This window comes from Orycteropus afer, unplaced genomic scaffold (genome assembly GCF_000298275.1).
Source record: "Orycteropus afer afer isolate SDZICR_OR568_19922 unplaced genomic scaffold, OryAfe1.0 scaffold00014, whole genome shotgun sequence".
NCBI lineage: Eukaryota > Metazoa > Chordata > Mammalia > Tubulidentata > Orycteropodidae > Orycteropus > Orycteropus afer.
This window is the reverse complement of record NW_006921601.1, coordinates 1,762,321-1,786,344: the sequence shown is the minus strand read 5'-3', so window position 1 is coordinate 1,786,344 and position 24,024 is coordinate 1,762,321. Positions and strand designations below refer to the sequence as shown.

The following is a 24,024-nucleotide window of genomic DNA, read 5'->3' as shown; positions in this document are numbered from 1 at the left end:
GCCTTTATGTTCCTTCAGCTCTAGCTGAGTGTAAAGAGGAAGAACAACTGAACCACACCTTTCCTCTGGAGTTTTTATGTGAGAAAGAGACAATACTGATGAGGGAATGGTGGGTGGGATGGCAAAGGAACTATGGGCCATAGCCAGGGTGAATAGGTATTTAAGTACTTTTCCCATGGTAGGAACCAGCCATCTTGGGTATTCTTTTCTAAGGGTACTGTATCATATCTTGAGAGTGAGTGTTGGGTATGTCTGACAGGATTAGGAGATGTATTTGTATATGAGAATGTCTGTGTGTTTCTTGCTAAAATGAAAATAGCTCTGCTCTTCTGGGTGGCTCCAGGTTTCTACCTTTTAAGAGTATTCAGCTATTTAAGGGTCTATTTGCCCAGCTCCCTGAGGCTTTTGGATGGGTTCTTATGGAGGGAACAGCAATAGGCAGGAGAAAAAAAAAAAAAAAAAAATTCTTCCTCAATAGTCCCAGAGGGCTGGAGTCAGGTCAGGACTGTGTTTTCTTAGTTGTTTATTTGTTCATTCATTTGTTCTCTTATACATTCACTTAAGCATTCGTACATGCAGCAGATACTTACTGACCCTCTAGGTACTGCTCCAGGTACTGGAGATAAAACAGTTAATAAGATAGACAAATCCTGACCTCGGAGAGCTTACTTGTATTCTAGTGGGGAAGAGAGACAAAGAAACAAGCAAATAATCTCAACTAGTGAAAACTGCTAGTGAAGTAGAATTTAGAGGCTGGAGATGGAGAGTAAAGGTGGAAAGATATTCTACTTAGATAGAATTGTTAAGTAAAGCCTCTCCGAGGAGATGACATTTGAAAAGAACTAAATGATATGAGCAGTTTGAAGATCAGGAGAAGAGCATTCCAGGCAGAGAGAGGGAATAGAATATTCAAGAAGGGAATGTGACTTAAGTATGAGTGACAAGGAGGATGATGGGAGAACATAGTCAAAGATTGCAACTGTTTTCTCAAATTCATCTACATGTTATGTAGAGTCCTATAGGCCAAGATTAGGAGCTCTGGTAGCATAGTGGCTAAGTCACTTGCCTGCTAACCAGACGACTGGCAGTTCAAACCCACCAGCCACTCCTCGGAAGGAAGGTTGGGCAATCCTACTTCCGTAGTGATACTGCCTCGGAAACCCAAGGAGGGGTCGCTATGAGTCGGGGCCGACTCGACGGCACACAACAACAACAACAACACAGGCCAAGATTAGAAATACGGATTATTACTAGTGTAATAGGAAATCATTGGAGGGTAGTATTCAGCAGGGGAGAGATGCAGTTCTGATTTTAAAAAATGTCACTGGTTGCTGTGTAGAGAATGGATTCTCAGAGGGGCAAAGATGGAAACAGGGAGACCAGATTGGGAACTGTTAGAATAGTGAAGCATTTTTTTTGGGGGTGGAAATGATATGGTTTGCTAATGACCTAGGTATTTGGGGTGATGAAGAAATGAGGGTGATGTTGAAGTTTTTGGTCTGAACAGGTAGGTGAATGTTAGTATCATTATTGAGATGGAGAAAGCTGGGGAGATTTGGTGGTAGAAATCATTAGTTCCATCTTAAGTTTGAGGTGCTGACTAAATATACAAGTGGGTTGTGTATGTGTGTATGTGTGCATAAATTTTCAGTATAATAGTGGTTCTGAGTCTCTTACTACTGGGGAATGGAGAAAAGCTAACTTCCGTTTATCCTTTCTGTTCTCTTTCTTTGAATTAGATTTGTATTCTGGACTGGGAGTGACCTGTGGTGTCTCCACTCCAGCCTGGTATATCCCTTGGTTCCATGGCCAGCTACTGGCTCTTGCAGACCGGATGAAGCAGACCGGAGACACAAGTGGAGAAAGCCTCCAGCTGGCACATCCCCAGAGTGTGGACCGGCCGCTGGCTCTGCCCAGCCTGCCTCATGGAGAGGATGAATTGGCTGAGCAGATTGGCCTCCCGAGGCCCTGGGCAGCGTGTACCTCAAGGGACCAGTCTGCAGACCCCTGTCATGGCTGATCCTGAGACCTGCCTCATGGTCTTCAAGAATCACTGGTCCCAGGTAGGAGATTGTAAGCCATAGGGCTGGTCCACTGGCTGCCTGTGTCTTCCTAACTTTCTGCATTCTCTGACCATCCCATTCAGTCACTTTATCATCTTAGATTCCTTCCATCTTTTGCCCTTTTTCCCTAGGTGGTGCGAATTCTGGAGCGACGAGGCTCTCGGGCAGCTCCTGGGGGTGCAGATGATCTCAGTGCTGTGTGCAACCACACTTACCAGATGTTGACACTATTGGCAGAGGATCGAGCAGTGCCCTCGGCCCCCACAGTCCCTGGGCCCCTGCTGGAGTTTGCTCTGCGTGAGGATCTGCTGACCCGTGTATTGGCATGGCAGCTGCAATGGGATGAGTTTGGAGATGGGGTTGAGGAACGGCGAGCTGAGCAGCTGAAACTGTTTGAGATGCTAGTGAGTGAAGCTCGCCAGCCACTGTTGCGGCATGGTCCAGTTCGAGAGGCTCTGTTGATCCTGTTGGATGCCTGTGGCCACCCTGTGCCTAGTAGCCCAGCATTGGATGAAGGCCTGGTGCTACTTCTCAGCCAGTTATGTGTGTGTGTGGCCCGGGAGCCTTCATTGCTTGAGTTCTTCCTGCAGCCACCTCCTGAGCCTGGAGCCGCCCCCCGCCTTCTTCTCTTTTCTCGCCTTGTTCCCTTTGTCCATCGAGAGGGCACGCTGGGCCAGCAGGCCCGTGATGCCCTACTGCTCCTTATGGCACTGTCAGCTGGGAGCCCTACTGTGGGCAGCTACATCGCGGATCACTCTTACTTCTGCCCGGTCAGCATCCCCTGGGATGTGGATGGGTGGGTGGGGTATCCTACCTAGGAGAGAGAGAGAGGGGTATGTACCAGGGACCTCTCCTCCAGGAAATAGCCCTCTGGGTTTGAGGAAGTTGAGGTGGGGATGAGACATGGGCTTAAGTGAATGAAGCTGGTGCTAAGGCTCTTTGTGGGCCAGTGTTCACAGGTGATGTCCTGGCACATTGGGTAGCTAAATACCCAATGTAATATTCTGTACTGATAATATTTCTTCCTACTCCTATCTGGGGGGAGCTCTGGTAGCATAGCGGCTAAGACACTTGCCTGCTAACCAGACAGCTGGCGGTTCAAACCCACCAGCCACTCCTCGGAAGGAAGGTTGGGCAATCCTACTTCTGTAGTGATACTGCCTCGGAAACCCAAGGAGGGGTCGCTACGAGTCGGCTTTGACTCGACGGCACATAACAACAACAACAACAACTCCTATCTGAACTCTGGATTAAGAGCTCCCCTGTTCTGCCTTTTTATATTGTCTGAGCTTTTATTAACCTGTTGGGGATGTTCCCTAGGTGCTGGCCACAGGACTGAGTGCCCTGTACTCCTCACTGCCTCGAAAGATTGAGGTTCCAGGGGATGATTGGCACTGCCTACGACGAGAGGATTGGCTGGGAGTGCCAGCTCTTGCACTCTTCATGAGCTCCCTAGAGTTCTGCAATGCAGTCATTCAGGTAGGTCTGCTGTTCCCTGGAGGTCATCTTGGGAAGATGGGCTAAGAGAGGGTACATTCCCTGGCGTTCTGTTATTTTGCAGTATTGGCCATAGGGCATCTCCCTGTATTGTACCATTTTATTCCCTTCCAGACAGTGGTTCCCTGCACAGTCCTCCTTCCTCTGTCTCGCACCCCTACAGGTGGCTCACCCCCTGGTGCAGAAGCAGCTGGTCGATTATATCCATAATGGGTTCCTGGTGCCTGTCATGGGCCCTGCCCTGCACAAGGTGAGAGTCATAGGTGGCAAGGCAGATTAGGGGATAGGCTAAGAGATGGTAACCTTAGTGTCAGGATCAATGTGGGAGGCAGTGGTCTGGGTCTTTATATTTTCCCTCTCTGCTCCTGGTTCTTCCTTAGGCTAACTCAGGGGAAATGAGCCTCTGCTCAGTATTTGTGCAGGGAAGCCCTAAATTTCCAAACTTTCCCTTCCCATTCCTTCCTCCAGACCTCTGTGGAGGAGATGATTGCCAGTACCGCCTATCTGGAACTTTTCCTACGGAGTATCTCCGAGCCTGCCTTGCTCCGTACCTTCCTGCGGTTCCTGCTATTACACCGGCACGACACACACACCATCCTTGACACCCTCGTTGCGCGTATTGGCAGCAACTCCCGGGTATGGCTCCTACCTTTGTCCTGGCTTACCTGGGTGAGCCATCTTGTCTCTCTGACCTGTGTTCTGGGAGGGTGTTCTTCCCCTTTTTCTTTGGCCTCTGTCTCCAGCAATTACTTCAAAATTAGTGGCATTGAACTTTTAACTATTTGAATACAGATTTTAGTCTACTCCCCTGCTTTTATAAAACGTGGATCTAAAACAGTGACCTTTTCTGGATGACTTTGGCTGTTTATCATGATGATAGATTTCTCCATTGTGCTTTGCTTGTATTGTAGCATTGGCCTGAGGTTCTCCAGCTGTTTATGGCCCTCTGGCCTTTTTTGGGTCATTCAAGACCACTTCTTTAAGTTTCATGTCTGCTTTGATAGATGTTCCAGCAGCTACTGCTATACTCACCTTTTATCTCCTTTGGATTTACTGTATTTGAGGTGCTATGATTTGGGACACTCACCCACCCACCTACTCATCTACATTTCTTAATTCTGAACATTTTTGTTAAGTAGTTACTATGGGCAGTACTGTTTGCTGGTGTTGGGGATGTAATGATGAGCAGGATGGATGTGGTTTCTGACTTCATAGAGCTTACTTTTTAGTGGAGGAAGACAAACAGATACTAATAAAATAATTAAAAGTTACTTAAAAATTATTTTAAGCACAAGGTGCTTAGGAAATAATAGGGAAGGTGGTCAAGGAAGACCTCTCTGAGGAAGTGATACTGAGCTAAGACCTAAAGGTCATGAAGGAGTTAACTATTGAAGAACAAGTGGAAGAATAATTTAGGCAGAGGGAACAACATTTAAAGAACATCAAATGGGGAAGAGTTTAAAGAGTTTCCAAGTAATAAAGCTCTGGAGGCTTTCCAAGGGAATAAAGCATGATTTTTAGCCATAGATGTTCTGGTATCTCTTGGCCTTTGTGGCTGTTTTTATTTTCTTCCTTTATTTCAAATGATTGAAGTCCCTGGGTCTTTGTGTCTGAAATAGGAAAGGTTCTTGGATCACTAAGGGTTCTGGAAAACTTCTAGGTAACTGGGGCACATGGAAGTGCAGTCCTGGGTATGTGAGGTTCTTGGATAGCTATGTTTTATGTAGGTGGGGTTTCTGAATAAATTTGAGTATACATGAGATAGGAGCTCTGGTAACACTGTGGTTAAAAGCATTGGGCTGCTTAATCAAAAGGTTGGCAGTTCGAACCCACCAGCTGCTCCATGCGAGAAAAATGAGGCAGTCAGCTTTTGTAATGATTTACAGCCTTGAAAACCCTGTGGGACAGTTCTGCTCAGTCCTGTAGGGTTGCTAGGAGTTGGAATCAATTTGATGGCGGTGGGTTTAGTTTTTCTTTTTAATGTGTGGGATACTACAGACTGACTAATGAGACTAGTGTTTCTGAACAAGGTGTGTACTTCAGAATCATGGAGCTTTGATGATGGCAGCTATAGCAATAACAGATTCTAAACTATTCCTTGGATTTCTTGAATTATTATAATCTCTAGGAATAGGCCCAGGGAATGTACATTTTTAAATGTTCCAAAAAGTAATGATACATGTTTTGGGTTAAGAGTTACTATATAAGCCAATAGGTTTGTATTACTAATATAAGCCAATATCTTACAAATATAGAAAAGTTTTATTTCTATTATGTTGAAGTTAGGCCATGGATTTGTATCTATTTTACCTCATGGGATGTCCCGTTCATTTTTGGAGATAGTTGGTTTCCTTCTTGAGGATTTTTTTCTGTGCTGAGCTCTCTGTCTTCCTTTTGTTTTAATCTTATCCTAACTGTGATTCCCTTCAGTTTTCCTTTAGTCCTTAGCACTTCTATTAATCTCCCTTTTGTCTTCTGGTCTCAGGAGCCCTTTACATTCTTGGGATGTTTCTTCCTGGTTCTTGAGTCTTAGAGGAGCCAGATTTCTTCTGATTTCTGGATGCCCATGTTAAACACGTAATGCTTTGCTTTCTACTATTTAGCCCTTTCAAGTGTAATTCTGTTGGTCTGACTTTCACTGACTGAGGTAGCTTACCTTTTGTGCTTTGAAGTGAATCATGCCATCTAGCTGGCCTATGTGCCTGTCTATATTAGTTTCCTGTTGCTGCCAAAAAAATGATCACAAACTTGGTGTCTTACAACAACACAGATAAGTTACCTTTCAATCTGTAGGTTATGAGTCTGATATGGGTCACCCCGGTGACAACAAGGTGTTGGCAGGGCTGCATCCTTTGTTGGAGGTTCTGGGAGAGGATCAGTGTCTTTTATTTATTTATTTTTTAGTTGTGATTTGGGTGAAGATTCACAGAGCAAATTCACTTTCCATACAGCAGTTCACATACACTTTGTCTCATGACATCAACTACAATTTACACAATGCAACAGCTCCCCTCCCACTTCCTCCCAATAATTACCTCTTCCCTGTGTCCATCCCTCCATGCCCTCCTGCCCCCTGAGCTGTCTCCTGGTGCATAAGCAGCCCTTCTTTCTCCCATGATTGTTCTCTCCAAGGAGTGTATCTACCTCAGGTAAATGTTCACTGCATATGCCTGTCTTTTGCTTGGCTGGAAGCCACAGGTGTGGGTTCAGTTCCAGACCTGATAGGCAGCTAGGGGCCATAGTCTCAGTGGTTCCACCAGGCTCTATCAGACCAGCAAACCTGGTCTCCCCCACCCCCTTTTTTTTCTCCAAATGATTTTGAGTTTTGTCCACATTATTCTCCTTCTCTATCCAGGATCTCTTACATAGATCCCCTTCTAAGTAGTTGACATTGGTAGCCAGGCACCATCTAGTTCTTCTGGTCTCATAGTTGTATAGGCTGCAGATTGGATGGTGTACCAGTCGCTAGGACTGATTGTATGGGAGAGGATCAGTTTCCTTCCTCATTTTGGTTATTGGCAGAATTCAGTTCCTGTGGGTGTAGGATTGAGATATCTTATTTTTTTTCTGGCCATCAGCTCAGAGTCATTCCTGGCTTTGAGAGGCCAGCCACATTCCTTGACTTGTGGCCTTTTCTGTCTTCAGAGCCAGCACAGTGATTGAGTCCCTCTCATGCTTCAAATCTGTCTTCTGAGAAAGGCTTTCTGATTGTAAGGATTTATGTGATACTATTTCGTCCACTCCAATAATCCAGGATAATCCTCCTATCTCAAATTCTATAACCTTGATCACATTTATAAAGTCCCCTTTGCCCTGTAACATTCACAGATTCTGGAGATTAGGATGTAGACATTTGTGGGGACATTATTCTGTCTACCACAGTGTCTTTCTATGAATCTTGAGTAATTTCATTGCTAGTTAAAGTGATCAATTTGGATAAGCTTCCTGAATGTCCATGCTCTTCAAAATGCATACTACTATTTCATTTCTTTCTCACTGTGTGGTTGGCTTTAAATCATCCCAGTCATTTAGCAAATGATGAATACCTAGACTATGCCAGATAGTGTTCCAGACTAAGATCCAGTGGATCTATTCTTCACTTTACCAACCTGGTTAGGTTCCAAAGACCAGGTCAGTTATGCAAAAACAAGCATTATGTGAAACTTCAGCAACCAAATGCTTCTCAGGCTCCAGGAATCATTTTGGAGGTAGCTCTGTGGGCCTGCTTCCTCCCCTGTAGTTGCAGGTCCATACAGCTCCCTTGTCTCTGTGCCATGCCATGACTTCTGTATTTTGGGCAGGTGAGTTGGCTTATGTCATTTCAAAGCACAGGCAGAGCTGGTTAGGTCAGAATTTGTAGTCAGTGGGGGACCCACCCTAACCTGACCCATGTCTTACCCTGACCCATGTGGAGTTCTTGCTTTCCATGTAAATGCCCAAGACGGCTGCCCACTAAGCATGCAAGGCAGATCTTGGGGTCTGTGGAAAGCAACAACTACACATCCTACCTGTGCTGTGCTGCAGCCTTGCAGACTCTTGAACAACCTGAAGGCATAGGTCCACTCATAGGCAGTGGAGCCACCAGCCTTCATGCCTGGTGGGGATTTGGCAAGGCCATGTGGCATGTGTGCAGGTTAATGACCTGAGGCCCTGGTGTCCAGCCTTCCCCCCCCCCCTTTACCTTTATTAGCATCCAAGACTGGGTAGGGGGGTGAGATGGGAGGGTTGAAGAACTTGGGGCTTAGCAGGGAAGTACTCTCTCACTCAAAACACATGGGTCCTTACCTGACCTTAAGGTGATTTATGTAGATTTTTCATTATTGTCATAATTGCAAAATGTCAGATAACGAAGATAGTTGATAAGTGAGGAGTAAGTATAGTTGTCTTCAGGCAGCTTAAGGTGTCTGACATACTTGCCACAAAGGGAGTACACAAGAAGTGCTATATTCAGAGGAGCTAAGCTTTTATGTGTCTGTTCTCCTGGCCTAGCCAGAGAGGAACAACCCTTCTTTTTCTAAAACAAAAGATTTCCCCTGCTTTAGACCCTCCTACTTCTTCCTTATCCTGTCAGCTGCCTTTGAGCTTTTCTTTATCCTACCTTCTGAGAGATACTGGTGTTGGAGAGTGACTCAGACTCCTTGTTCACAGCCCCACCCACTTCCCAGCTGTGATTCTTTCAGTTTCCCTCTGGTTTCTTGTTGATAGGCATGCAGTTACTATGCAGCCATAGTCCTTGCTGTTATCTCCTGTTAGCCTCCTCCTCAGAATCTCTTTTGATGGGTATTCTTCCACCTAAATATTGCTGGAGTCTCTGCTGACAGGTATATATTACCAGAGGATCTGCTAACATAGGTATGGTCTGTTGAAATATACTGACTCTGACACATGGTTCATTCCTATCTGTGAATAGTGAAGTCTTGACCACAAAAATCATGTGATCATTTATTAATATTTGAATGACTGTTATGCGCCTCACCCTGTGCATATTTTTCTAGGAGTGTGGCTGGGGGCTTCCCATTTGGTAAACAAGCTTAGAGTGTAGAGAGCTCTTTTGGTGACTCCCTCTATCATTCCCCACCTGTAGCTCTGCATGGTCTCTCTGAGTCTCTTCAGGACCCTACTGAACCTCAGCTGTGAGGATGTCCTGCTGCAGCTGGTTCTCAGGTACCTGTGGGGACAAAACTGGGGTTGACTGAACCTGAACCCTCAGAGCCCTCAGAGCCTTGTGCATTTATGGGCCTGTGGGCTCTATTGGAGTTATTCGTGTGTTCCCTCTTGGAGCCTGGCTTACCCATATAGTTCCATTTGACCTCCTGATATTCTCCTAGGCCCTGTCTTCCTTCCTGATTCATCTGTGTCCTCTTCTACTGTCTTTCCCAGGTATCTTGTGCCATGTAACCACGTGATGTTGAGCCAGAAGCCAGCTGTGCGTGACGTGGACCTGTATGGACGAGCAGCTGACAAGTTTCTCTCCCTAATCCCACGCTGTTGCCGGCACCATGCCCCTAGCCCACCCCGTCCAGAGCATGCCTCGTGGGCACGAGGTGGGCCTTGCAGAGAGACAGGAAGAAGGGAGGACACTTTGGGTATGGCCTGGAGAAGCATAGCAAGAAGGCGGGTTGGGGTGAGGGGACGGAGGTGGCTGTGAGTAGGATTCTAACTTTGGGGAGATTGATGAGGGATCTTCCAGAGTGGATCTTTAACTCCACGAAGAAATTCAGAGTAGAACTTCTGGGTAGAGCTGTTCCTGTTCTTCATTCCAGTCCTGTCCTCTTCCTGTTTCCGTTGTTTCTTTGGTGTTGGTGATTGTGAGAGGGGTGAAGAAAAGGTTAATCTGGAAGATAAGAGTCAGCTGTCTGAATTGGTCTTGTGTTTCTGCCCCCTTTCTCTCTCTGTCTCCCTAAATGCCCCATCCTTTCTGGCCCTTTGTCTCTTTGAGCCCTCTTATATTTTTTTCCCTTTGCAGGCCCTGGAAGCCCAAGTGTTGATTCTTCTTCTGTGGTGACAGTGCCCCGGCCCTCTACACCATCTCGTCTGGCCCTCTTCTTGCGGCAGCAGAGTCTGGGTAGCTCTGAGCCCCCAGGCCCAGCCCCTCGTTCCCCAGGGCTTGCTGCATCCCCAGTCTCCAGTCCTGGCCGACGGCCCAGCCCTGCAGAGGAGCCTGGTGAGCTGGAAGACAATTACCTGGAATATCTCCGTGAGGCACGTCGTGGTGTAGACTGCTGTGTCCGAGCCTGCCGTACCTGGTCTGCCCCCTATGATGGCGAGAGGCCCCCTCCTGAGCCCAGTCCTGTTGGCTCCCGGACTAAGAAACGCAGCCTACTGCATGAGGAGGACAGGGACAATGCGGGGGAAGGGGAGGAGGAAGAGTTGGGGAGTGGGGGTGGAGGGGAGGGCCCTGGCCACTTGCCCCCTCCCCAACTCAATGGGGTACCAGGACCATGGCCAGAGGGGGCCAAGAAGGTTCGTCGGGTGCCAGAGGAAGGAGCTGGGGAACTGCTAGTGGATACCTCTGAGGGCATGGCAGGACTAGAGGGCTTTGGGCAGGAGCTCCGGGAGCTGGAGGTGGCATTGAGCAATGGAGGGGCTAGCTCAGAGCCCCCCCTAGAGCCTCCACTACCTCTTGAGGAGGAGGAGGCCTACGAGAGCTTCAGCTGTCCCCCTGAGCCCCCTGGCCCCTTCCTCAGCAGCCCTTTGCGGACTCTCAACCAGCTGCCAAGCCAGCCCTTTACTGGTAAGCTACTTGACCTAGGTCATCGTCTTTGTGTATCTCTGCATGTTCTTGACATGTTTGTGCTGATACCTGAGGCTTCTTGGTCCATGTCATTTGTGTCCTTACCTAGCCCTTCATCCATTCTGCTTGAGTAGCTTCCAGATACATGCCATGTCATCTGTACCTGTCTGTGTGTCTTCCATGCTTGTGCTGATTTGAGTATTGACTTCTGTCTGAGCCTTGTTTGTCCATCCTATGTGCATGTTCCTCCTTTTCCTCCAGTCTGGCCATTTCCTGTGATTTGTGCTCAGGATATTCTGTGTTTGGTGTCTCTTGGTGAATCATAGCAATGTGAGCCGTATGGAAGGCATTATGTGCCATCTCGTGTGCGAGTCACTTGGATCCCTCTGTTTCATGTTGGGGGTCATGTGGTTTACACCAGAATATCTGCCTGGGTGTTGGGTCTCCTGTCAGCTGTCCTGTGATCCCAAGGTCTGCTCTTCTGGTGTTCTTTCTTTCCCCTGATCTTCCCTCAGCTCCTTCCTCTCTTCTTTAAAGAAATTCAAGTTTCTTCTACCCCTCTCCCTGCCCCCATCCTTGTACCTTGTTGTCATGACTACTGTGAGACTTACTTAGAGATTTATGGATAGTAATAAGGATTGAAACAGACAAGATAAAATAACTTTTTCAGAGCAAGTGACAAAGTGTGGCTATGTGTTCCCCAGCTGAGTTTCTCTGGATGCTCTAGGATGCCGATGGAGCTCCTCTTTGTTTTTACTTAAGAGCCAGCCCTATCTAGTCCAATCCTTATCCTGCTCTTATCTTCACTCCCCACCCTATACCAGGGAAAAAACAAAACTATGCCAAAACAAAAAAAATGCACGCTTCTAGGAAGATGTGCTAAGATCTCAGGCTTTGGATTAGACATACCTTGAGTTAGCAACCCATTTCTGACATTGATGCATGTAAACTGCTAGGCACAATGCTGACACACTGTGAGAATTCAGCAACGGTAGCTTTTCACTAAGAGGTAGTTTTCATTAAGATTATCAATTCTTGATGCATGGCAGATTTCAGTTGATTGAGCCAACCACACCCATCTTCTAGCTGTTTGTAGTCAAGTTGTCCTACTTTGATCAGTACATGTCCTGATTGGTCCTGGGATAGGCTGCCTATCCTGCTTGCTTGCACAGTATCAGGGCTTCTTCCATGGAGTCATGCAAACTCCCTGTTCTTGCAGACTATAGAAAATGCATCTTTCCGTTTATTTACTGTATGCTTGTTTGTTCCTACTCAGTACCACCAGAAGGTGGTGTGCAGATTTTACCACAGTTTGGAAGCATTAACTGCAGCTTCTGTGCTTTTTCCTTTTGGTGAGCTTATTTGATGGGAGCCCTGGTGGCACAGTGGTTAAACTTTTGGCTGTTAACTGGCCCTGGTGGAAGTTCAAACCCACAACTACTCCATGGGGGAAAGATATGGCAATCTGCTTCCATTAAAGATAATGGCTGTGGAAACCCTATGGGCAGTTCTGCTCTTCCCTGTAGGGTCTCTATGAGTTGAAATCAGCTCGACGACAACAGATTTTAAGCTTATTTGAACTCTACTAATTGCCTCTTGCAAGAAAGTTCCAGGAAAAGAAAGGAATTGAAGGACAAAATTACGGGGTATCTTAGGAACCTGTTAAACTAGAGTTATTTTGGAGCTAAGGCTCGTTAAGTGCATCTGAAGTGAGAGATGTTCTGGGATCTTTTTCAAGACTTACATGTCCTTTTGCCCTTCCTTGTTCTATCTCAGTTCTTAATGCAGTTCTTAGATATACTCCATTTCCCTTGCCAATTCCTGATTAGTAGGACTGTGATGGTTCTAATGAGTGATCTGGCTTAATTAGAGGTCAGTTCTCCCAGTAGATCCTTCTGCCCCTTCTGTTGTCTTCTCTTCCACCAGTGAGTCTGTCCTGAATCAGTTTTCTTTGGTCCTGACCAAGCTATCCTTTTTCTACAGACTCTATTCCACCTTTTTGGATCCTAGTTCCTGAAGAACAGAGCCAGTTTCTTCTCTGATCCCCCAAAGACTTCTCCCCTAACTTTAAGTTGGCTCACGTCTTTTTTGTTTTTGGCCTTAGCTACACTTTCCTCTTGTGTTCTTTCTGACCCAGGTTTAGTGTTATCTGATGTCTTGTGTGTAAACTGATTTTTCTTTTTGGTTCTAATCACTTTACCTGCCTGCTCTTTCTTCTGTTCTGCCTCTGGGTGGAACTTTTTTTTTTTTTTAATTGAGAAATATTGTGTAATCAATATCAAACACTTAAAATTTTCCAAATCTTGGGTTAAATGCTTTATATCAACAATGATCTCATTGATCTTAGTAACCTTATGAGGTAGGTATATTTTCTTATTGTACCAAGTAGGAAACTGAAGGTTAAGAGAGTTTTGATTTATCAAATAATAAAACTGTAAAAGATAAAGCTAAAATTTGAAACCATATCTGACTCCAGAGCCTCTTCAGCTTGAGTGTGTGTAAAGCTGGTATCTGGACTCTTGTGGATCTATGTGGTGTCTGCCATCTTAGCTCATCTAGAATAGTTGGTCATGGGATATTAAACGTACCTAGAGGCTGACAAAAATAATGTTCATCTACTGGGGTCTCTTGTTTGGGAGGAAAGCGTGCAGTATGCATTGTGTTGAGGCCTTGTATCCTTGTGCCCATCTCCCAGGCCCCTTCATGGCTGTGCTCTTTGCCAAACTTGAGAACATGCTGCAGAACTCCGTCTATGTCAACTTCCTGCTGACGGGGCTGGTGGCCCAGCTGGCCTGTCACCCCCAGCCCTTGCTCCGCTCTTTCCTGCTCAACACCAACATGGTCTTCCAGCCCAGTGTCAAGTCCCTGCTGCAGGTGTGCGATGCATGCATGCATGCATGGGTGCGTCCAGGGTCCATGATGGGCCAGGCCCATAACTGGAGTGACCCTGGGGAGGCTGGGAAAGCCTTGTGGGGCTGAAGGGACTGTGTTAGTCTGGAGCCATCCAGAAATGTCATGAAGTTGTGCTTCATAGGTGCTGGGCTCTGTGAAGAATAAAATTGAGAGCTTTGCGGCCTCCCAGGAGGACTTTCCAGCACTGCTTTCCAAAGCCAAGAAGTACCTCATTGCCCGTGGCAAGTTGGAGTGGGCTGAGGGCCCTGCAGCAGGACCAGTCTCCCGCCGCTTGGATCCCCTAGGTGAGGCCTGCTGCACCACCCCTCTCATTCCTTTCTACACAGCTAATTAGGCCATGTTAATTGAACACTTCATTAAGGGTGAAGCCTTATGCCAGGAACTGAGGTGTTGTAGAAAACTGAGCCTTGATATTTGTCCTCAGGCTCCTGGTTAGAGGATAGAACATACAGCTCTGCCACTAAGCTAATTAGCAGTACCAGCAAAAATTGCTCTCAGAGTGGGGGACAGGCAAGGATAAAGAGTAGTCTGTAGGGTTGAGGTTGTGTTACAGCTTGTAAAGGACATGATATTTGGCACGGACTTTTAGAGATGGATAGGACTTAGGTAGGCAAACGGGTGGGAGTTTTTTTTTTTTTTTTTAATATTTTGTTGAGGGGATAGCATGGGCCATTTAGTAGTTGGAGTCACTTTGGAAAGTGATGAAACAGTCGGTGGTAAGTCTAGAAAGATTTGATTAGATCAGAAGATTCTCAGAGTAGAAGGTGAGCTGGGTCGAAGTTGTATACTCTTAAACAGTGAGAAACTATTAGAAATTTTTGAATCTGGGGGTGGCAAGATGGTAAGATGAGTATGTTAGGTCATGTGCTAGGTGAATTAGAGCTGGAAGAAAATTAGAGGCAGGAAGAGCAGTCAGGAAGCTTCTGCAGTTATGCAGATAAGACCTGTAAGACTTGAGTTGGAGTAGTGGAAATAAAAAGGAAGAATTTGATAAGATGGATATGGGAAGAAAGTGTTGGCAGAATTTGATGAGTAGCTGTGTGGTATGAGGAAGAAGAAAGAACTAAATATGGATGGCCGTGAAGTTTTAAATCTAGATCTTTTATTTACCAGATATCTGAGCACTTACTATATATGCTAAGCAGTTGGTACTGGGGATTGAAGACACGATCTCTGCCTTCAAATAACTTACAATCTTTTTATCAACTAGTGGATGTAATAACTGAGGGAGCAAGGTCCCAAAAGTGGTGCAAATAATGGGATCCAGGGTACCTGTAAGGATTCGGACAGGAGAAGGGCTTGGTGAGTTTGTTTTTTTTCCACCTTTGAGATAAGTGAAGAGAGAGTATAGAAAAAATGACATGTATAGATAGAGTTGTGAGGTGTGAGGAAGGTTAGGGGATTGATATCATTCTTTATTTGCTAATCAAAGAGGCAAAAAATAATAGAGCAAGAGAACAGAGTAAGATGGGAGTTTAAGGAGAAAAGTTTATGGGTTGAATAGAGTACCACACATGAGGATCCAATGGAAATTCCTTAAAATGATTTCCTCCTAGTCCAGTACTGTGAATATTCTTGTTTCTGTAGTCCTGGTGCTGTGGTCACTGTGGAGGGCCCAGGGATACAAAGATAAATAAGTCACACTCTAAACTCATAGATTAGTACAAAAGGTTGAAGACATGTAAACAAATTATTAAAGTATGATGTGATGAGGGCAGTAACATAGGAAGTTACTGGAGAGGAAATCAGAAGAGGTTTTCCAGAGAGGCGGGGATAGTAAAATTAGGCCAGGAAGGATTTAAAAAAGTGAAGAGAGCAAAATTTAGGCAAAGTAAGTTACAGTAGTAACTTGGAGGGTGCAAGGAGAGCAGGTAGATATGAATGCAAAAGCAGAGAGGTTTGGAGAGTTTTGAGAAGAGGTTGGAGAGGGTGAGTGGAGCCTGCTTGTGAAGAGCTTTGAATGCCATGTTTAACAGATTTGTATAGCATCTCTCTGTAGCCAGTATTATTGTTGTTATTTGCCGTCGAGTCGGCCCTGACTCATAGCGACCCCTCCTTGGGTTTCCAAGGTAGTATCACTACAGAAGTAGGATTGCCCAACCTTCCTTCCGAGGAGTGGCTGGTGGGTTTGAACCATCAGCCTTCTGGTTAGCAGTCAAGTGCCTTAGGCACTATGCTACCAAAACTCCTATAGCCAGTATTAGGAGTAGGCATATAGTATTAGGGGCCATATAATGATCTGGAGGCCAGATAGTCTAGGACTTAGATAGTGGGCATGGGTCTAGAGTCAGGAATCTATACAGTTAGAAACTAGGAGAATGGGCAGAGTTTTAGATGGTGTATTTCAGTCTAGGGTGACATGAAGTTTTCTGGCCATAACTAGTGAGTGGTTGGCTTTGGTGGCTATAGGAGAGGGACTTCTAGAAGGTGAAGTGATATAGGAGAGCAGAATTTGGAGGGACAGTGGAGTATGAATGAAGTGAAATAGCCACTGAACTATGATTATGTATATAGTCCATGTGAGTATGAAAGGAGCAGAAGATGGGGGGAAGGTATTATATATAAATAGGCAGGGGGAAGGTGGAAGTAGATGACTAGTTCTGGAAGATGATGGGAGACATAAAGTGAAGGCTTATAATGGATGAAAGAGAAATATTTTAGTGGTGATAGAACAGTGATTCCTTCAGGGTGATGGGATATAGAGAAGGAAGTGATTGGGAATGAAGTAGCTGAAGTGTTCTCTGCTTGAGAAGACTGAGGAAGGAGGTTAGCTGAGTGGGGAGGCTGGACAGGCATCATTTTGGTCTTAGTATGTGAGAGAGCCCCTTCCCAGTCTATATCTTTAGATTCATCTTGAGTGATGGGATAGGAGATGATGTCTGAGAGTTGTTCTGGCCCATTTGGTCCTTTATTCCCTTCCCTCAGAACCTTAGTCAAGAAGTCCATGAACCTGGAGGGTAGGGGAATCTCCTTTCCCGGACCAGGGGAGATTCCCTGACCCCAGCGCCTCTGTGATACCTGTTTATTCCCAGTGAAGAGCCGGAGGCCATCTTTGGGGGAGTTGCTCCTGCGGCATGCACACAGTCCAACCAGGGCCCGTCAGGCGGCACAGTTGGTCCTTCAGCCCGGGCGAGATGGAGCAGGACTTGGCCTAGGTGGGGGCTCCCCTGGGGCTTCAACTCCAGTTCTACTTCCCCGGGGCGGGGCCCCCGAGCGCCAAGGTGAGGCTCTGCGTGTCAAGAATGCCGTCTACTGTGCAGTCATTTTCCCTGAGTTTCTCAAGGAATTGGCTGCCATCTCCCAAGCCCATGCTGTCACCTCGCCTTTCTTGTTGGATACTTCAGAGGAGGGATCTGGCCCTTCTGTCTCAGGCTTTGGGCCCCTCAATCCTTAACTCTCTTCCATGGACAATTAAGGCCGTGGGTGGCCTGATTGGGGCCAGGGTGCAGGCTCCTTTTTATGTTGGAGGCAGTGGCAAGAAGACTTTTTAATTTATTTCAGAAAAATTGTTTTATGGAGAACATATTGCAATATGTATAAAAGAGAAACCTCTATTCTGTGCTCATTCTTTTTTCTCACCCTTTTCTATAGGGCTGGAACCCCAAGAAAGTTGTACATGGATGGGAAGGTGGTCAGGGGTATTTTCTCTCTGGTGATGACATTGATGCAAAGTTTCAAGGTTTAACTTATGTCCTATATGCCATCTTCTTAGAGAGTGAAGGGGCATTAAACCCATGGAAAAAAGGTAGAGACTCTACCCCTCCTCCAGACCCTAGAAGGAAGAAGCAGCACAGACCCAGGATGGTTTGGGGGAGCAGCAGCTGGTGTTTATTGGGAACCAGTATCCCTATGCCAGATTTTGGGGGCCTTGCCCCCTGCATCTCTTGCCTCAGCTTCAGTCGTCGCTGTCGAACTCCGAGGACAGACCCTGCAGCAGGGGCAGGGACATGGAGTGCCGGTCGGGGTCCCCGGGGCCCCCACCCTGGGCTCCTGGTGGGGGGCTGCGGGGGCTGAAGAGCCAGTTTTCTGCCAGGGTTGGGGATACAGTCACAACTTGACTCATGCCCTGGTCTTTTGCCTCCCTAATCCCTTCCTCTGGCCTTTTGTATTACCCCCACTCTCACCCTCCCCTGGCTCCCTCCCTCCCTCCCTCCCCCTCATCAAGGTCTAGTGTATTGTCATGGGTGTCCACACATTCCTGGGCTACCTTCTACCTGTCATTTCTGTTTACCCTAGTAGTACCTGACAGCATCAGTGGTCTCCTCCGGAAGGGGTTTCGGCCCTTGTAGGAGAATCTGGGTCTGCCCTCTGGCCCTTCCTGGGGAGGTGGTGTAGGTGGGGCTGGTACAGGTTGGGGCACAGCAGCAGCTTCGGGGATATCAGCAGGGACTGATGTGGGGGCCAGAGGTGGCATGATACTGAGGTTAGGTCTGACCCAGTTGGCCCCATGGGGCAAAGGGTCCTTTGTCAGAGGCTTCTGTGGTCCCAGTACACCCTTAGGCTGCAGTGAAAACTTGAGACAGGAGAAGGCAACAGGCAGTGACCGCTGCAACCGGAGCAGCTGGGGCTCACGAGCTGTGGGCAATAACCCCAGCTGCAGCCATGTGCAGGAGAAGATCTGGTAGATGACATAGATGCTGTGGGTACTTCGGAGCCAAGGAAGAGTCTGCTGTAGGCTCACCTGCCCTGGTGGTAGCATCAGGAAGGCCACCTTCTTACGCAGACCACCCAAATGTAGGTGGATCCGGCAGGGCTGCCCATCCAACAGTCGCATCTCTTCATAGGTTATCTCTGCTTGGCCATTTGGTGAGTATTCTCTGGTACAGTGGGCAAAAACACCTTCAGAGTTTGCCTGCTCTAGAAGGCTTGGCAGTGGCCCTACTGGTTGCAGTGCCCGCCGGCCCTGGCGACCTGGCAAAGCCAGGCGGGTGTGGGCTGGGCGAGACTGTTTCACTAGCACCCCCAGTAGGTCATAGCAGGCTGCATCCGACAGGAAAGGTACTGCCACTATGCTGGGCCCAAAGCGCTCCTCGATGACCTGCAGGTGTCCAGTTTATAGATAAAAGAGACTGAGTGAGGACTAGTAGCCTACTCAAGACAGACCTTACCACTGTTCACTCACTGTTTAACTGCATCTCCACAATGTGCTTAAACTATCGTATGTCCTGCTTATCTCCCAGTTCTCTTCTGCAGCAAAATGTTGAATGTGTGCCAAGTTCTGCTAGATACTAGGAATTTATAAAAGAAGGATTCTTTGTCCTTGTCTAGCTTATCTAGTGGGGGAGAAAAAATTACTCAAATAATAGGGAGCAAGGGATGGAGAAGACAGAAGTCTTCTATTGTCTTTGTTTTTGATGGAAAGGGGACTAAAGATGGTTTCTAAGTGGTAATACTTGAGATTTGAAGGAATTAGCCAGGAAGGACAATGGTTAATCCAGACGGAAGAATCAGTGAAAACCCCTGAATTTACAAACCAAGAGGGGCAAATTCAGAAACACACAATTTCATATTACGCAAATGTAGAAAATAAAGATGGAGAGGCAGGCAGGAAGTAGATTATGAAAGGCCTTGTGCATATGCTAAGTGACTGAAATTTTACCCTGAGAGCAATGGGAAGACACTTGAAGGCTTTGGATAGGAGGGCATTACCAGGTGTTTAGGAAAGCACATTTTGAATAGTAAAGCATGAGATAAGGAGAGGTAGAGAGATTAGAGTACTGAAAACTCCAGGCAAGAGATGATTAGGATGTGAACTGAAATAATGAGTAGATACTAGAGATACTTGGGGTGTAGAATCAATAGAACTTGATTACTGAAAGAATTGGGGGAAGGGATCCTCAATGAATACTTCTAGGTGATTAGGTAGGTAGGTGATATCATTAATCAATAATAGGTACATAGAAGTACCTAGGTATGAAATCTACCTTCATACACTCTACTTACAGACCCTAAGCATACACCTGTGCTAGCTGCAAGTGTTAGAAATTTGTTATAAAAAGAAATGTGAGACCTCATCTTTGTAATGTTAGTTCTGGCATGTTTTTAGGGATTCTAGGTACCCTTGGTTTTGTCCCTCTTGTCTTGTCCTGTTTGAGTTTGATAACCCAGCTCTGGAAAGTTTACTTTGTGACCAACTGGGAAACCCTGTAAGATCCTCTCAATGACTCACTCACTCACTACCATCAAGTTGGACTGACGTATAACTTATCCTTGGGTTTCTGAGGCAGTATCACTACAGAAGTAGATTCCCTAGTTTTCCTTCCAAGGAATAGTGGGTAGTTTGAATTGCCAGCCTGCTGGTTAGCAGTCAAATACCTTAGGCACTACGCTGCCAGAGTTCCTATAATATCCTCTAGTACTGATAAAGTTTTATAGTTGACCTATTCAGGATATTGTTGGCTGAGTTTCTGGCTTTCTATTCTGCTAGGGAGCAAGGACACATAAAATTCCCCCTTTGGGCCCTTTTTATATTTAAATATAAAAAGGAAATATTGCATGCCACCAGCCACCAAATCCTACATGTCTGTGTGCTTCATGGCATTGCCCGCTTTGCTGACCTGCTAGTTGTTATGTGCTATCAAGTTGGACCCGACTCATAGCAACCCCTCCTTGGGTTTCTGAGGTGGTATCACTATGGAAGTACATTGCCCAACCTCCCTTCTGAGTGGCTGGTGGGTTTGAACCGCCAGCCTTCTGCTTAGCAGTCACTAAGGCACTATGCTACCAGAGCTGTATTTACCAATTGTTCCTTAAGGCTATTCTTTCTGCGACATAAAGTTATTTTTGAAATGCTGCCCTCTAGCTTAAGAGGAAGGTAGCTATCTGATTGAGTTGTGTCTGTACTGTGGTCAAGCTGAAGTAGCTTGGAGACTATGGTCTTTCATCACCTGGCCAAGGAAATAGATACTCTTAATCTATATGGAGGAATCTCCCTCCCTTTCCTTTTCCTTTGCTTCACTGAGACATGAAAACACTTTTATTTTGGGTGCCTAAAGAACAGAGCATTGAGTGTCCAGCTGGGTTTCCAGGGGTGAAAGCAGAGCGTCAGTGGTTTGGGCATTTTGGGATGGAATGCTCTGCCCTGTGACAGTGAAAGCATAGTCACCAAGCTGACTGTGGAAGCTTACCCTTCCTTGCTTACCCTTCCTTGCTGCTCTTTTTGTGCCTAGCCTCCAGCACAAGTCAGATAAATGGGAGTGTCTTCAGGAGAAACTCCAAACCAAACTCATTGCCATTGAGTTGATTCCGACTCATAGCTACCCAGTTTGGGTTTCCGAGGTGGTACATCTTTCCAGAAGTAGATAGCCCAGTCTTCCTTCCACAGAGAGGCTGGTGAGTTTGAACTGCCAACCTTCTGGTTAGCAGTCAAATGCCTTAGGCACTGCGCCACCAGAGCTCCTTTTCTTTAGGAGAGGGCCCTCTAAAGAGGAGTATGACATTTATAATATCTGGTGCTTATGGTCCAAGTTTCTTATAAAACCTGCTGGAGGTTCTTTTCTAGTACATAGACAGTAATTTGGCATGAAAGTTTATTAGGCCCTCCTAGAAGCTCTGGTAGCATAGTGGCTAAAGCACTTGACTGCTAACCAGAAGGCTGACGGTTCAAACCCACCAGCCACTCCTCGGAAGGAAGGTTAGGCAGTCCTACTTCCGTAGTGATACTGCCTCGGAAACCCAAGGAGGGGTCTCTATGAGTCGGGACCGACTCGGCACACAACAACAACAACAACCACCACTGAGGGCCCCGGTGGTTATTCCAAAATAGGGAAACTTGAGCTTAGTTCTTTACTTGGATGATTGTGTTCTTGCTAGAGTCACCATCTGAGACCACTACCTGCTACCATTGGGCTCAGTTCCATGAAACTTAGAGGCCTTGAAAATTTAGGTCTCCTAAGGGCAGCTCATAGTGGCTAAGACACTTGCCTGCTAACCAGATGGCTGGCGGTTCAAACCCACCAGCCACTCCTCTGAAGGAAGGTTGGGCAATCCTACTTCCATAGTGATACTGCCTCGGAAACCCAAGGAGGGGTCGCTATGAGTCGGGGCCGACTCGACGGCACATAACAACAACAACAACAAGGGCAGCTCAAGGGAGCTCTGGGGGTGTAGAGGTTAAGACATTAGTGCTACAAAAAGGTTGGTGGTTTGAACCCCCCAGCCGGCTGAGCAGGGGAAAGATGAGCAGTCTGCTTTCGTAAGATTTATAGCCTTGGAAATCAGTTCTACTCTGACCTGCAGGATTGCTATGAGTTGGAATGTCCTCCATGGCAGTGGGTTTGGAAGGCAGCCCAGGAAGGTGATGGTGGAAGTTTATCTTCCTGGATGTACCTTGTCTGGTTTGAGTTCTGAAGGGGGAGCTCGTGAGCCACATTTTGTTTATCTAGATGTTCTACAACATGCAAAATAAACTCATCAGTTGTAGACAGAGGAAACCAGATCACTGAAAGATGACCTACTCCTAGAATCTGCCAGATTCTACAGTGATTATCCTGTATTTCTCTACTCTAACCATTTGCCAATTGAATAGGATGGGGGAGTTTTTTGAAACTCGGATGGTATTGCTTGCTAATAGTTAAGTCCCATTTTCTTTCACCTGAATTCTGATCGATCTAGTCCAGGGCCAACCTTCTACACTTTTGAAACTTGTTGTTGTTGCTGTGTGCTGTCAAGTCAGCCCCGACTCATAGCGACCCCTCCTTGGGTTTCCGAGGCAGTATCACTACGGAAGTAGGATTGCCCAACCTTCCTTCCGAGGAGTGGCTGGTGGGTTTGAACCGCCAGCCCCTTTTGAAACTAGTTATGCTATACTTGGGAGAATCTTGGCTCTCCTGTTTCTGCTTCCCTGGGAACCTTTGCAGCTACCCATATGGAATGGAAGCTGCATGCCATTAAGGCTGGTTTGAGTCTGGTGGGCACTGCTTTAAGATGGTTGTATTAAGTTTTGTGGGAGCTCTGGTAGCATAGTGGCTAAGGCACTTGACTGCTAACCAGAAGGCTGGTGGTTCAAACCCACTAGCCACTCCTCGGAAGGAAGGTTGGGCAATCCTACTTCCGTAGTGATAATGCCTCGGAAACCCAAGGAGGGGTTGCTATGAGTCAGGGCTGACTCGACGGCACACAACAACAACAACAACAATTAAGTTTTGTGAGCTTGCTTCTGTGTATGCTTTAAATTTGTTCTTCAAATCACATAGCCAGAACCTGATCCCTAAATTCTCCAGCCTGAGAAATTTGCAGCCTGCAACTGACAAGTGATTGGATGGGATTTGTTGGTCTCCTGTAGCCCAGATATACCTGCGATCTCCCTGCTCCTTAAAATCTACAAATTTGACTTAAAACACAAATTTTAATTCTTTGGAAGTTAAGGTGGAGGGAATATCTGAAAAGATTGATGGTAAAGGCCAGGCTTTTTAATATGCTTAAAGGGTCTTTCACAATCACCTTCTATACCTTTTCAGCCTCATTTTCATCACCACCTCTTTGAATTCTAGCAGACTGCTTATAGTTCACAAATACACATTTTTCTTTTCCCTTTCCTGGCTTTTGTACATGCTCTACTTTTAATTAGTACATTGTTCATTCACTCTCTCTTCTGTTTATTAGCTTATTCAGGTATTTCTTAAGCACCTTTTATGTGTCTGGTATTCTTCTTATTCTTTGTGTGAGTAACTCCTACTTATCTAGTTAGGATGTATCGCTCTTCAGGAAGATTTCCTGACCTAAGACCTACCCTGCATTTAGCCCATCTCCTCTTTGGTCTCATAGCCCCCTTATTTACCCACCTTATCCTTGATGAGGGTCCAGATGGAATCAGCTTCATCCAGTGTTAGCAGCTGGGGGGTACCAACCAACATGGTGCAGTATGGGGTATGGGAGAGGTTGGGCAGGGCAATGGCTGCTGCAGGAACCCCAGGCTAACCAGAGAGGTGAGACCCTAGACCTTGGGCTCTGACCTATTGCAGCATGAGGTCATAGAGGTCTTGCTAGGTGATAGGGCTTTGGTAGGGAGAAGACAGTCACTTTCTTAGCCTTACTGTACCCACAACCTGAGTCCATACTCTTGAGTCACCTATCCATTTCACTACTTTAAGGGAGAAAAGTACTTTAGAATTGCCTGAGAGCTTTAAAAACTACTGATGCCTGGGTTCCACCCCCGGAGATTCTGATTTAATTGATCTGGGGTATGCCTGGGCATCAGGATTTATAAACACTCCCCAGGAAGCTCTAATGTGCAGTCTGGGTTGAAACTCATTATTAATGGGTGGGTTATAATTACCATGAAAACCAGGTGGTGTGTAGGGAGTTGTCATGTAGAGT

At 46.3% G+C, this 24,024-nt stretch overlaps 2 protein-coding genes across 2 annotated transcripts; one reads left to right on the top strand and one right to left on the bottom strand.

Annotated features, from left to right (window-relative positions):
• The first annotated feature begins 1,925 nt into the window (after positions 1–1,925).
• FHIP1B (FHF complex subunit HOOK interacting protein 1B) lies at positions 1,926–17,101 on the top strand. Its single transcript, XM_007954322.2, has 11 exons — positions 1,926–2,063; positions 2,195–2,833; positions 3,384–3,542; positions 3,724–3,810; positions 4,029–4,196; positions 9,145–9,224; positions 9,441–9,604; positions 10,027–10,794; positions 13,490–13,668; positions 13,829–13,991; positions 16,740–17,101. The coding sequence occupies exons 1-11, from the start codon at positions 1,926–1,928 to the stop codon at positions 17,099–17,101; spliced, it is 2,907 nt and encodes a 968-aa protein (XP_007952513.1).
• Positions 17,102–17,602: 501 nt separating this feature from the next.
• On the bottom strand, positions 17,603–23,561 carry CUNH11orf42 (chromosome unknown C11orf42 homolog). Its single transcript, XM_007954302.2, has 3 exons — positions 23,490–23,561; positions 17,950–18,745; positions 17,603–17,733 (listed from the first exon to the last, which is right to left on the bottom strand). Exons 1-3 carry the CDS (start codon positions 23,559–23,561, stop codon positions 17,603–17,605), a joined length of 999 nt encoding a protein of 332 aa, XP_007952493.1.
• Positions 23,562–24,024: the final 463 nt, after the last annotated feature.

Excerpts from the sequence above, each read along its gene's own strand:
- FHIP1B (XM_007954322.2), top strand. The coding sequence starts at position 1,926 with ATGGAGAGGATGAATTGGCTGAGCAGATTGGCCTCCCGAGGCCCTGGG. Across the intron at positions 2,064-2,194 it reads TCAAGAATCACTGGTCCCAG|GTGGTGCGAATTCTGGAGCG; the intron begins GTAGGAGATTGT and ends CTTTTTCCCTAG. Across the intron at positions 3,811-4,028 it reads TGGGCCCTGCCCTGCACAAG|ACCTCTGTGGAGGAGATGAT; the intron begins GTGAGAGTCATA and ends TCCTTCCTCCAG.
- CUNH11orf42 (XM_007954302.2), bottom strand. The coding sequence starts at position 23,561 with ATGTTGGTTGGTACCCCCCAGCTGCTAACACTGGATGAAGCTGATTCC. Across the intron at positions 18,746-23,489 it reads GGACCCTCATCAAGGATAAG|GTCATCGAGGAGCGCTTTGG; the intron begins GTGGGTAAATAA and ends GGACACCTGCAG. Across the intron at positions 17,734-17,949 it reads GAGACCACTGATGCTGTCAG|AAAACTGGCTCTTCAGCCCC; the intron begins GTACTACTAGGG and ends CAACCCTGGCAG.